Here is a 13,652-nt window from a genome sequence, read left to right on the forward strand (position 1 = left end):
ATGGTTAAGGTTTTATCATTTAGTTGTTTGATTTTTATTCCAAAAGATTTATGATTGTGATTTGGTTTTATCTATCTTCTTTTAAGCCAATAATGGTTTAGGACAAGCTAGATAAATTGCATTCAAATGCTTAATTACAATTTTAATTAGAATTTAAGAGTGAATTTACATCTATGATAAAGGCTCATAAACAGAAGTTTAGTGGTATCCCCCTTAAAATTATATAAAAGACAATGTTGCCCAAAGTCACCAATTCTAGGTAACAAGGTAACAATTTTTTGGAGGCTGCAGCTAGCAAAAAGAAAGAAATAAAACTATAACAGATTCCAAAATATGTATAAGAGATAGACTTATGAAAAAGGGAATTAATAAAACACTTTGGGTAGCTAAATATAGGATCAGTAGCTGAAAATCAGCATTTTCTCACACTGCATAAAATATTTAGAAGTGATTTTTTTTAAAGAAACCCATTTATAAGGTCCTTTGAAAAACATACCTATGAACAGATACTCTACACTTTTATGTAGAAAATTACAAAATATAATGTATTATAGGGGATCGTAAGCAATAAAAATAAATTGTGGCACCATTTCTATAAGGATACCTTATATGAAGATATAATTTTTACAAAATTGGTCTGTAAATGCAACATAACAACAAGTAAATTTCAACATATTGTCAATTAAAGTGACAAGGTGGTTGCAAAGTTTTTGACAAATAACCCAGAACAAAAACAGACAAGTCATTCCTGAAGAAGTATCAAACCAACAAGTATCACTGGCATTATAGGAAGAAAAATGTATCAATAAAGAAAGTTGAACATTGACTGATGATCACAATAGAGAGCCCCAAGTCAGATCCACACATAAACGGAAATAGAATATACCACTGGCTGTCATTTAAGATAAATGGAGGATATAGGTTTTAAAAAAAAGTGGAAAAAGTATGCTGCCTGCATTAAAAAAGGAAAAATTATATAACATACAAAAAAATTATTCCAGAAGTGTTAATGAATCAATATGTTATTCCCACTATATTGACAAAAAATGTTAAATGTTTGACTGTAAATATCGTTGGCAAGCATATGGAGCCTGAGTTATTATGTGTTGTTGTTGAGAGTATAAATATAAACAAGGAATTTAGGAAACAATGGGTTATACTTTAAAGTTGAACTATGTGTACCCTATATCAATGCCACATCTAGACACACTCTTGCACATGTGCACTGAGTAAAGTGATAATAATAGCAGCATTGGTCATGATGGAAAGCAAATGGGCAATTTAATTATGATGCATTAAAGAAAAATAATACTACAAATTGTAAAATTAAAGACTGCAGAGATACATATGGGCACAAATGTTAGAAACACAACATTAAAGAAAAACACGGCAATATAGAGGACAAACTTAAAGACATCACAATGTTCAAAAATAGTTTTATTGAAAGTATAAATTTATTAAAAGTATAGATTTGGAGATATGGATAAAATTATTATTTTTTTAAATTGAAAGTTTGGGGATAGTAAAAATTGCAAAAGAGTGGTTTTAACTATCAGGTAGGCAGGTTAATGGAGATAATCACATAGAACTTATGATTTTGGCAATACTCAAACTTCTTTTTTATTTAATTTGGGTGATTTATTTAAAATGAATGTATTATTTTGCATTCACATTTACCATATTTTGGAACAAACTGGATGTTTCATATTTTATATTAATATAAAAACAAAAGATTTGAAACCATAATTTTTAAAAAGAGAAAAATGCTTGAGGGCTTTTTTTAGAATTAATACTTGTGTCAGAGGTTCCCTAAACCACCATCAGTTTCAATAATTCACACAAAAAAACTCACAGAACTCAGAAAGCTATTATACTTATGGTTTTTTGAAAATAAAACTGCAAGACATTTCTCCGGGTGGGCTTTGACCCAGTTCTCCCTCCTTTTTCACTTACAGGTCTCAAGAATAACTGTAGAAAGCACTGGGAATGTAACATCCTAACAGAAGAGATGGACTGGTCAGAACAACCCAGGCTCTGTTTCAGCCCAACACCTCATCTTAGAAACAGGAAGTCCTTCAAGGCTTTAGCCCAGTGGGTCAGGTAACCCAAGGTGGGCTGCTTTCTGGGATCCCTCAGCTGTGGTGCAAGTGGGGCATGAGCAAATGAGATTACATTCACCCCAGGCAGCTCTCCTGAGCTTTGTGGGACCAGCTGCCAATTAATTCTAGGATTCTGCTGTCACTGCTGCCTATCTGTAAGTGATAAACCCACTTTATGTAACCTGTGTGCCTGGGTGTTCTGTCTCACTTGACTCAGGCAAGTTGGTAACCAGTACACAGTGAACCTTTTGAGAATGATTCTGATTACAATTGGGAAAGGAAAGGGATATATGGAAATGTTTCCAGGAGAAACTAAGCGTGAGTGTCCAGTTGTTCTCTCCCAGTGGAATCACAGACAGCACTTAACTCTCCCAGCAGTGCTGTCTGACAACACACATGAGGTGTTTTCAGAGAAGCTTATGCAAGTCTTGGTGCAGAGAGTTTTATTGAGTGTCTGTCACATGGGCGTGAGGAGCCCACATATCTGTCCTTAGTTACTTAATCTCTAACTACCTCACCCAAGAGTTCAAACTGGTACACCATAGCCCAAAGCCCCAGGTGTACAAACGCAGGCACTCACCATAAATCATACCATCAGCATAAACTATTTGGTCTGGGCCCAACTAAAAAGACATGCTCTTATCAGGCAGAATATTCAAAGATTTCAGAGGTTATCCTTTAGGAGCTGACCTAGGCCAGTCCTGAAGACCTTTAAAATATGCAGAGTTTGGGCAGCCCAGGTCCATTGAGTTAATCCGCTACCATATGGTACCAATATAAAAAACTTTGTGGCAATGATTCTTATATAATTGTAATTTGGCTCTTTAGTTTTGCCAGTACAGAAGATAAATTAATATTTAAGATATGGTTAATAATTCTTCATGAATTTGATGAACTGACTACTTTTGTTTATCACTACTATTCCGGATATGATTCTCTTACAGTATAGTTCACTGTACAACCTCTGTGAAGCTTGTAATCTGTATAGTGATTACTCTTCCTCCCTACCTCATAAAAGGAAAGAAAACTGTACTAATCCATTTTTGCGTTAGAATAGTAGAATACCATAGACTGGGTAATTTACAAAAAAAATAGATATATTTGACTCATGAGTCTGGGACAGCTGCATCTCATGCTGGCCTCAGGCTGCTTCAACTCTTGATAGAAAGCAGTAGGGCAGGTGGAAGATATAAGATCACGTGGGGAGAAGAAGCAAGAGAGACAGAGGGGGGAGGTGCCAGGCTCCTTTGAACATGCACCTCTCTTGGAAACTAATAGAGTGAGAATTCACTCACTACTCTCCCCCACCCCAAAGGAGGGCATTAATCCATTCATGAGGGATCTGCCGTCCATGAACCAAACACTTCCCAACACTGCTACATTGTGGGTCACATTTCAACATGGGCTTTGGGGGGCCAACATATCCAGACTATATCAACTTCCCAAGTCATTTTGCTTTTTCTTGTAAGGAGATGCAAAGAATGTTCAATATTTTGTAGCTAAATTTGAAAATCCCAGATTCTGAGGGGGAAAAAAAAATAGTTTGCTTCTCACTATCCCATGAAAGAACACAATTTTTTCAACATATTGAAGATAGAATGCAATAGGGAAAACTGGAAATATCAACAATTTAACAAAAATCATGCTTCTATGGTTCCAATGATCTGAGGGATTATTGGGATGTCCCTAATATGGAAGCACATTCTTCTAAACTTATGTTTCTGACTACATGAAAGAGACAACATACTGATAAACTGCTTTTAATTTAGAGACTACATTAATCTCTTATCTGTGTGAGTGCACTTCTGACCCATTTAGTGGATCCTTTTTAAGGCTACCAACTTTAAGATACAAAGCAAGAAAGGACTCTCCAGACTGCACTGTAAGCAGTTCTATACCTCAGTTCTTGCAAACAACCCTCCCCAAATTGACATTGGCATATGGAACTGTTAGATGTAAGAGCAGAAGCATTTGAAAACTTTAAAGAGATGAAATCCCTTAGCTCAATCTACAGCTTTATGGGGAGTATCCTATTATTAATTAACCTAAGAGTTAAAAACTAAAACAAAACAAACAAAACAAACAAAAACTGAGCCTGGTTGAGAGCTAGCTCTATATGTGGTAGTAGTTACTGCAAGGAATGGATTGCTGCAGTATTTTAAGAACAGACCCAGAAAATCCTAAATGTTAGAGAATTTACCCACTAAGCAGAGCTTCCAGAAACAAATATTTTTGTCTACATTCCTTGGTAGAAGAGAAATGCTTTGGTTTTGCCTGGGAACCTGAAGGATTACAACTGGTAGTGTTCAAGGATGTTTTATGTGAATGGACTTCTGGTATGAACTGAGTACTCAATTTATGACACACTCATAAAAATGTTTCCTCCCCACACTAACTTTTTACTCAGCTTTTTTAGAGGCTGTTGTATGCAGAAGACCAATGTTTCCTCAAAGGTACACAACAGTGATTCCACTAAACTGGGTAAAGAATGCCACAGTGACTTTTCTGGCTCCATAACTGAAGCCAATGAGATAGATATTTTTTTCTTGTAGTTCGCTGGAAACCAAAGCTTGGGTATGGGCACTACTCTTGGCTAATCAAAAATTCCATTTCTGGCTTTTGAGTCTTAAAAAAGTGAAGCAAAATGATAGATTATTCACAACAGTTGGAGATGCAAGAGGCTGGTAATGATTTTACTTGAACAAACTACCCTATGGTGAGATCCTCACTCTTGTTTTGTTCCCTTTGGTTCCTGTCTGTTTTCCCAACTACTTTTCCAGGTTTCCTATCATTTCTATGAGTTATCCAATATCTATTGAACTAATGAATTTGCTGCTTCAAATGAGCAAAGCTGTTTTACTGCTGTGCCTGCCTATATCATTTTCTTAAAAAACATGATAGTGTCCTTAAAATTCGGTAAAATCATTATGTTTTCATAATGCATACATTCTATATAAGTGGAAATATTTTTACAATAACTTTTAAAATATACAACTAGAATTTCTTTCCTGATTTGTAGGTTTATTAAGTGAAAGGGGAATAAAGAAAGAAAAATAATAATTTGAGCACCTTCTCTAACTCTAAAGTTTTTTCAGCTGTATTTTTCCAGCTCTTAACTCCTCACAAACAATGACTTTGTAATTGTGGAATGCTTACCCTTTTAAAAAAAATACACTGATATTTCACCTGTTAAATAAAAAGCCCTTCCAGTAACAACAAATTATTTCTTTTCAATTTTCCCACCAGGTACAGGAAAAAGGCTAACTGGGACCCTTTTTTTATCCATTCTCTAGTATGTCTGCCTTAACTCTCTTATGGTATAGACTATGTTATTGTCAGTAATTTAAAGAATGTTATAATCTAGACATGCATTTTAAAGTATTAAGAAATAATACTGAAAATGCTGCTGTAATTGCTAAGGAAAGCTAGCAGTCTTGAAGTGAGTACCATTTACTAAACAAGGTACTAAGTACATATCAGTGTTATCACCATTGTGACAAAAACTTGATGAGGTATGAAGTTAGTATTCACAATTTAGAAGTTAATAAAAATAAGATTAAATAAGTAGCTCAAGGTGCCGCCGTTGTGAAATGGCAACACTAACAATAATAAGAGGGAAGTTTATTGCAATAAATGCTTACATCAAAAGAATATAAACATTTCAAATAAACCGCCTAATGCTACACCTCAAAAAAACTAGAAACGCAAGAACAATCCAACCCCAAAATTAATAGACAAGAAGAAATAATTAAAATCAGAGAAGAACTAAATGAAATAGAGACCCCCCCCAAAAAATGATACAAATGAGCAATGAAATGAAAGCTGTTTTTCTGAGAAGATAAACAAAATAGACAAATCATTAGCTAGGCTGACTAAAAAAGGAAGATCCAAGTAACAAAAATCAGTAATGATAAAAGAGAGATTACAACTGATACCACAGGAATACGAAAATCATTAGAGACTGTTATAACAACTTTATGCCAACAAATTTGAAAACCTAGAGGATATGAATAAATTTCTGGACATGTACAAACTACCAAGACTGAACCAAGAAGAAATAAAAATCCTGAATAGACCAGAAACAAGCAATGATATTGAAGCAGTAATCAGCAGTCTTCCAACAAAGAAAAATACAGGAACACATGGCTTCGCTACTGAATTCCGCCAAATCTTTAAAGAGGATTGATACCAATTCTTCTCAAACTACTCCAAAAAACTAAGACAGAGGCCATTCTTCCAAACTCAGTCTAAGAGGCCAGCATCACTCTGATACCAAAACCAGACAGAGATTTTTTAAAAAATGAAGAAGAAAATAAAACTACAGGCTAATATCCTTGATGAGCATAGATGCAAGAACCTTCAACAAAATATTAGCAAACAGAATACAGCAACACATCAAAAAAATTATAGACTATGATCAAGTGGAATTCATCCCAGAGATGCAGGGATGGTTCAACATATGCAAGTCAATAAATATGATACATCATATCAACAACATATAGGGCAAAAACCATATGATTATCTTAATAGATGCAGAAAAAACAATTGGCAAAATTCAGCATCCCTTCATGATAAAGATTCTCAACAAATTAGGTATTTAAATAAATAAAATAAATAGAAATAAAGTATCTCAACACAATAAAAGCCATATATGACAAACCCACTGACAGTATCATCCTGAGGACCTCTTACTCCTGCAGCTTAACATTCACAGCATATTTCCTTCTAGTCACTCAGTTGAGAAACAAACAAAAATTAGGGTTCCTGGGATTCTTCTCAATAGAATTGAGCTCAGACTTTAGAATTTTGTCATATAATCCAACATTTCAAAGTATCTTTAAGATTCTGAATTCATAATGGGAACTGATAGAAATCAGAATTTATGGGAGAAAACATAACATTTTCTGTTGGTTAGTAGAATTACTGGTTTGATTGTTGCTAATACTATTGTTGTCTTAATCAAAGATCTCCTAGTCATGAAGACATATGTTATGACATAACTGGCTACTCTATAGTTAATTATGTTACTATTATTCATTTAAAAGAAATTAGCCAATCACAACACTAGAAGGCAATAATTGCCTATCCAAAGTACTCCTGGGTTTGGAGATCGTCTTGGGATAATGTCCCACTTGTCATAGATTAGAGTATAAATAATCATCTCCTATAAGACCCATTTTTAAAACCTGGAAGAAAATGCCAGCCTCTCATGCAAAATAAATTCTACAGTTCTCAGTTCTAGATGGTGCTAAGGTAGGTGATTTATTTACTAAAGCATCAACAAAATATCTGTTGTGAATGCAGCAAAGACAATGGATTGCCCTTAGATAAAATATATCTTTTCTGGCTTTGTGTGGGATTTTTTCCAGTGTGTGTACATGTGGGCTAAGGAAGATGTTCAGAGGGGGGTGGTGGAATAGACCTGTAATTACCTTACCCATGAAATTACAAAAAATCACTGTCCAATTTGTTGTGTACCTTCTTGCCATGAGAAGAATGCTGACCACGGCTATTTAAGAATTTTGTGATATCCAATTTTCTAATTAATTTTCTACATCAGGAAACTAAATTATAGATTCTATGAGTACATAACGCACATTCACCCACAGTATGGTTAGTTGTTTTGTGTTTGTTCTTATAAATACAAACTATGAGCATGTATGATTTCAGAGTCAGATATAGAGTTATTAAATAATCAGATTTCAGATTCAGATATTGAGTTATTAAATAATCATAATGGCATTAATAGTAATAGTAATTATAACAAATAATACATTATATGCATTTACAACAGGCCCTGTAAAAGTTGCTGTAGTAATTTAGTTTAATCTTGATTTCACTGTTATAATATATTGTTGTGCTAATTAAACATAATATGTAAATTTAGGCATAGAAAAGTTCAATACCTTTTAGAAGTTTAGGTGTCATACCTGAGATTAAATTCAAATTTGCCTTACTCCAAATCCCATGTGCTTAAACATCACAACACAATGCCATTTGTAAAAAGAGAATAAATTGGGTGTAATTAGCTCTAATATTTTTGTTATCTACATATCTTCTTCAATGAGAGCAGCAAATAGAATTCACTAATGGACACCTTTAAGATAAAGGTTTGTTGGGTGAAGTTTCCCTGAGATCCAGTGAGGTCCAACTCATTTTAGGAGTTTTTTTTTCTGATCTCAGTTAAGACTAGTGTGAAGTGAGTTCTTCCAGAAAAGTGAAGTTGTCCTGGGATGCTCAGTCACTCATTCAACAATTGACAATAGAAACCTTGTCAACACGCTAAGGAAATAATTTTGCAGTATATGCATTTATTGAAACAATACTCTGTATCTCACAAGTATGTACAAATAAATGTTAAAAGAGAGAAACCCTCTAAGGAGTTTTGTAGGGGTTATGATACTCAAGGAAGAAAAACATGACTTTGAATTTTAACCTGTATATGGATATATGATATAAACTTACTAAAATAATTAATGTTAATGTCACTTGGATGATCTTATGAATGTGATTAAGACACTCTGTCTGAAAAATAGGAGTATGCATTAGATCAGTGTGGAAGTTTCTTCTAACATTAATATTCTACCATTAAATAACCTATGATCAAATTCCTGCAGCAGGAGGTTGCGTTTTAACATAAGAGGCTCTACAATACTTTGATTAAGAAATCAGTACTGAAATTTGACTGTATGTTCTTTATGGACTTGGGCAAGTTAATTATATTTCTTTTCTTTAGTTTAGTCTTCTGTAAAAAGACAGAAATGATAATATCTTTAGGACAATAATGTGGATTAAACAAAACGATGCATACCAAATAAGTAGAAAATATCTTGGCTACTACCAGTAATTTTTAGCAATTATTTACTGTTTTCATCATCGCTGTGATTAATGCAGATAACTACATATTACATGAGAATAGTAAAAGGTTTTTAGATCATAGAAAACCCAAGTAAAAACTATGCAAGGATAGCCCAGACTTAGCTGTCACTGCAATTCAGTTTAGAATTTGTATTTCAGGACAAGAGGGTACAGTGGCTGAAATTCTAACAATATTTATTCCTGATTACACTTCCAAATTTCAGAATCTCCTAGTAAATTCAAACTTTCCTGTACAAACCAAATACATTAAAGAATGTTTAGCCATGAACACCTTTGGATGAAATGAGAGGTTTATGGAGCATTATTTAAGTGGGAAGCTAAAAGCCTCACATGGAAGTTAACAGCCTTTTGTTAATGAGGGAAGGTTTTGTGCAAATAAGTGTCTTCCAAATGGGAGAGGAATAGCTAAGTGTTCCACTGCAGGGAATAATATTGCTTGAGTTTGATTTGGGGTAGAAAACTTAGAAGCCATTGAAAGACCACAGAAGTGGCCCAAGGTTAGAAACCTTATGCTATATATTCTATGTAATAAAAGAGAAAGCTACATCTTAACGTTTTACCTTCAGTGACAAACAGTAACAACAAACTTGCAGTTATAATTTAGTAGAGAAAGACCACTGGATTTGAAAACAATTTGACGAATGCATGTCATATAGCCATGAACACTTCATTTACTCTACAAGATGTTTAAGGAAAAATAAATCCTTATTTTTAAGGGAAAAGAGTCCTTATCTTTAAGGGGAAACATCCTTATTCCCATGATTTTGATAAATAGATGAGCAATTTCATCAAGAGCTGCTGTCTAGGAATCTTCCACTTTTAAAACTATTTTTGAATACAAAATTAACACGTAATGTGATTTTTAGAAAGCACAAAACACTACTGAGAAATAAATTACTAATTTTTCCCATAGCATATATGTCAGTGATTAATGAAGTGAAACTCATTCCTTATATCTAGCATTTAATTTTTAATTTAGTATTGGCACAAGTAGGAAAAAAAATATTAAGTATACTCTTCATTACAATTAGTTTTAATTTCCTCACTGGTATGAAAAATTGCTTGCTGTCTCAAATATATTCTAACATATATTTCATGATTGCTTAGATATTCTATATTCATTAACAAATTACCCGCCAGTTTATGTCATCATTGAACATGAATGTCTTTAATATAGAAGTTGATTTACTGTAAGAAAATAATAAAATAATTTACAGATTTTAAACCTTTTAGCATATAGACTAAACTTTTCTTCACCACGTTTGCATCTATTATATTGCAGCCAGCATTGTATGAGAAAATAGATTTACCAGTTTGTTTTGTCAGTGTCCCTTCCTGGTCTTGACATTGCTTTTCTTAAAAGATATACTTCTGTGTACTGGTTATTAAAATTATTTTATATTAAAGCCGTAAATCATGGGCTAATTCACCACTAAGATAATAAGGTATGCATTTGCCTCTTTTTTTAACAAATATACTTGATATATAGATATTTTAATATCATGCTTGATAATTTTTATCAGTTAATTAACTATCAGCTTCATTATATTTCTGTTAAATATTGTTGTCCATACAAGATTATACAAATATCTCCTTGGTCTTTTTTCTTTCATTTAATCTCTTCCTCAATTTATTCTTCAGTTGCAGAGCTCAATACCATTAATCCAGAGGAAATTTTTAAAAAAAAGTCAGGGGGAGATAAATTCTGGAGTAAGAATGTGGTATTTTAAGAGTTGACATTACTTCACTATAGTTTTGGGTGCCCGCCTTACACCCTTTCCATCTCAAGCTCTTTGTTGTTTTTAAACTTTGGGTTTGCAAAGAGGGCTAACTTCTTTTCTCAGCGCATTTTGAAGATTTCAGGTCACTTGGTAAGGAGAGAAGGTTTTGAGGTTACCGAGAACTGAGAAAATAGATTTTGTTACTTATTTTCCTTAGTTACAAGCTGCAGGGTTACTTAGTTTAGATATTACTAAAGTTCCAATTATTTAACTTCCTGCTGAATATTTCATTTCCATGGTATTTTATTTCCACTAATTCTGATTTTGTTTTTGTTGTTGTCATTGTTGTTGGTGGTGGTGGTGATTTTTCCTTCTGGCCATACAATGTTTGACCATATACATCCAGTTTAAAAGTCCATTCATAAGTGCTGTCCTTTGAAATACTCCTAATATTCCTTGGGCCTCACAGCAAACATTATTATAACTCAGGGATGAGAAAGAGAAATAACACTTGGGAAAGAAAAGCAACAATCACATGGCATGACCAAAAGATTTATGGTGGCAAAAAATACATTTGTATGACACATACACACACCGTGACTTTTTTTTACAAGAGAGCACAGATCATCCATCTGTGATGCCAAAGAAGAGATAAAATTGAGAACTATCTGGATATTTCAAGGTGTTGAAACAACAAGAAAAAAGAATCAATAGGAGTCAGTTTACTTTTAATAAATTTATTTTAATAAATGTACACATCGTGTTTTTTATATCGTCACATAAATAATTTTAAAATGTCTGCTTACTAGGAATATCTAGTGATTTCCCTATCAAAGAGTGGTTAAATAACTTTGCTAGAATTACACAAACAGTAAGTAGCAAAGCCAACTTTTAAGTTCAATCATCTCTTGCATACCTACCATGGTCTTCACTATTATTTTAAGCTACCTTCTAATATCACAACTTTTCTTCTGTGGAATTACCTAGTTTAACATCAGATCTCCTTCAAAATGTTTCTCAACTGTCCCTTACATGGAAGAATGGGATTTTATGACTGTAAAAATGGAGCTTTGCTTCTAAAAATTTTGCCAGCTGTATTCTACAAGGCTAATGCTATTATCCTCTTTAATCCCCTTTCAGCTTGAAAGGAGCTAATATCATGATGTAAAATGCACAGCTTTTGAAGAGTTACTGCCTGAAGGAACACCACCTTCTGAATAACATTTTCTGGCATCAATGACCATTTCTAAATAACTCCTTTAAAACAGTTTTAAAAAATGAAACCAAAATTATTTCATAGAAAATGCCATATATGTGATTTTATTAACCTTCTATTTACTTCTGTAGAAAGAAGAATAAAGAGATTTTTGGTTCATCCATGACCAAATTCAACTCATGTCTTCAGATACCATCTATCTCCAGTGAGAAAAACAAGAAAACTAAGAAGAGGCTGGAGAGTAATTATACCACACCAACTGAGTTCATATTTGTTGGATTCACAGATTATAAGCCTTTCAGAGTCACACTATTCTTGGTCTTTCTCATAGTATATACCTTAACAGCAGTGGGAAATATGGGCTTAATCATCCTAGTTAATATCAATTCAAGCCTTCAAAACCCCATGTACTATTTGCTTAGCAACTTGTCTTTCTTAGACATCAGTTATTCTACAGCAATCACTCCTAAAATGCTGGTAAATTTCTTAGCGTCCAGGAAGAGCATCTCCTTCTATGGCTGTGTACTGCAAATGTTTTTCTTTGCTTGTTTTGCTGATGCAGAGTGCCTTATCCTGGCAGCAATGGCATATGACCGCTATGCAGCCATCTGTAAACCATTGCTCTACTCCACACTGATGTCTAGGAGAGTATGCAACTGCTTCATTGTGTTGGCATACTTAGGTGGAACCATGACTTCAATGGTCCATGTCTGCTTCACATTCAGGCTGCCCTTCTGTGGCTCCAATATTGTCAACCATTTTTTCTGTGACATCCCGCCTCTTCTGGCTTTATCATGTGCAGATACCCATATCAACGTGCTTCTGCTCTTTGCCTTGTGTGGCTTCATCCAGACCAGCACTTTTGTGGTCATATTTATCTCTTACTTCTGCATCCTCATCACTGTTTTGAGCATCAAGTCCTCAGGTGGCAGAAGCAAAACATTCTCCACCTGTGCTTCCCATCTCACAGGAGTCACCTTATTCTATGGAGCACTCCTGTTTACATACTTACGTCCCACCACTGATTACTCTCTCGACACTGATAAGGTGGTTGCATTGTTTTATACTGTTGTCTTTCCCATGTTTAACCCAATAATCTACAGCTTCAGAAACAAGGATGTAAAAAATGCTCTCAAAAAGCTATTAGAAAGAAACCAGATTTTCAAATGAATAAGAGTTTCAATCATTTAAGAATATTCAAGGTCTAGTCTGCCCTTCCACCTCATTGGTGGCAATATGACAGGATCACCTTTTGTGTCTACTAGTTTAACTATATTACCATTTTTCAGAAATAACAACTTTTAGACATTGAAACCTTTAAATACTTAACATTCTCTTCTAGAAATGTTCTTTACAAAATTATTTCAATCTGCAAAACATTATTAGATCTATATTAATAGTAATTACTCTATAATTAGTGTTCCCAAATTACTACGGAGATTGATACACTATATTCTTTATATGTTTTGTTGAAGCTACTTTCAGACTTGTCAGTCAACTCACCCATATTAGAAGCTCCTTGGCGGCAGTTTAACATGTACATTGACTTACTTTCCATGCTTCTGTATAGTTCCTGATATATTGCATGCTCTCCTCGTAGGGCGTTTAAGGGGTGGATGGATTGGGATGTTTTGGTAGATAGACAGATAGATGGATTAATGAGTGGGTAAATCTAGCCTTTTTTATTTTAGGAAGTTAGTCTAGCTTCTGTATTTACAAAACATTTTATCAACAGGG

The 13,652-nt window shown here is 33.9% G+C and overlaps 1 protein-coding gene across 1 annotated transcript; it reads left to right on the top strand.

The window, feature by feature from the left end:
* Positions 1 to 12,077: 12,077 nt before the first annotated feature.
* LOC134376556 (olfactory receptor 5AS1-like) lies at positions 12,078 to 13,085 on the top strand. The gene has a single exon (XM_063095061.1). It carries the CDS (start codon positions 12,078 to 12,080, stop codon positions 13,083 to 13,085), a length of 1,008 nt encoding a protein of 335 aa, XP_062951131.1.
* The last annotated feature ends 567 nt before the right edge of the window (positions 13,086 to 13,652 follow it).

This window comes from Cynocephalus volans, chromosome 4, assembly GCF_027409185.1.
Source record: "Cynocephalus volans isolate mCynVol1 chromosome 4, mCynVol1.pri, whole genome shotgun sequence".
NCBI classification, from domain to species: Eukaryota; Metazoa; Chordata; class Mammalia; order Dermoptera; family Cynocephalidae; genus Cynocephalus; species Cynocephalus volans.

Excerpts from the sequence above, each read along its gene's own strand:
- LOC134376556 (XM_063095061.1), top strand. The coding sequence starts at position 12,078 with ATGACCAAATTCAACTCATGTCTTCAGATACCATCTATCTCCAGTGAG.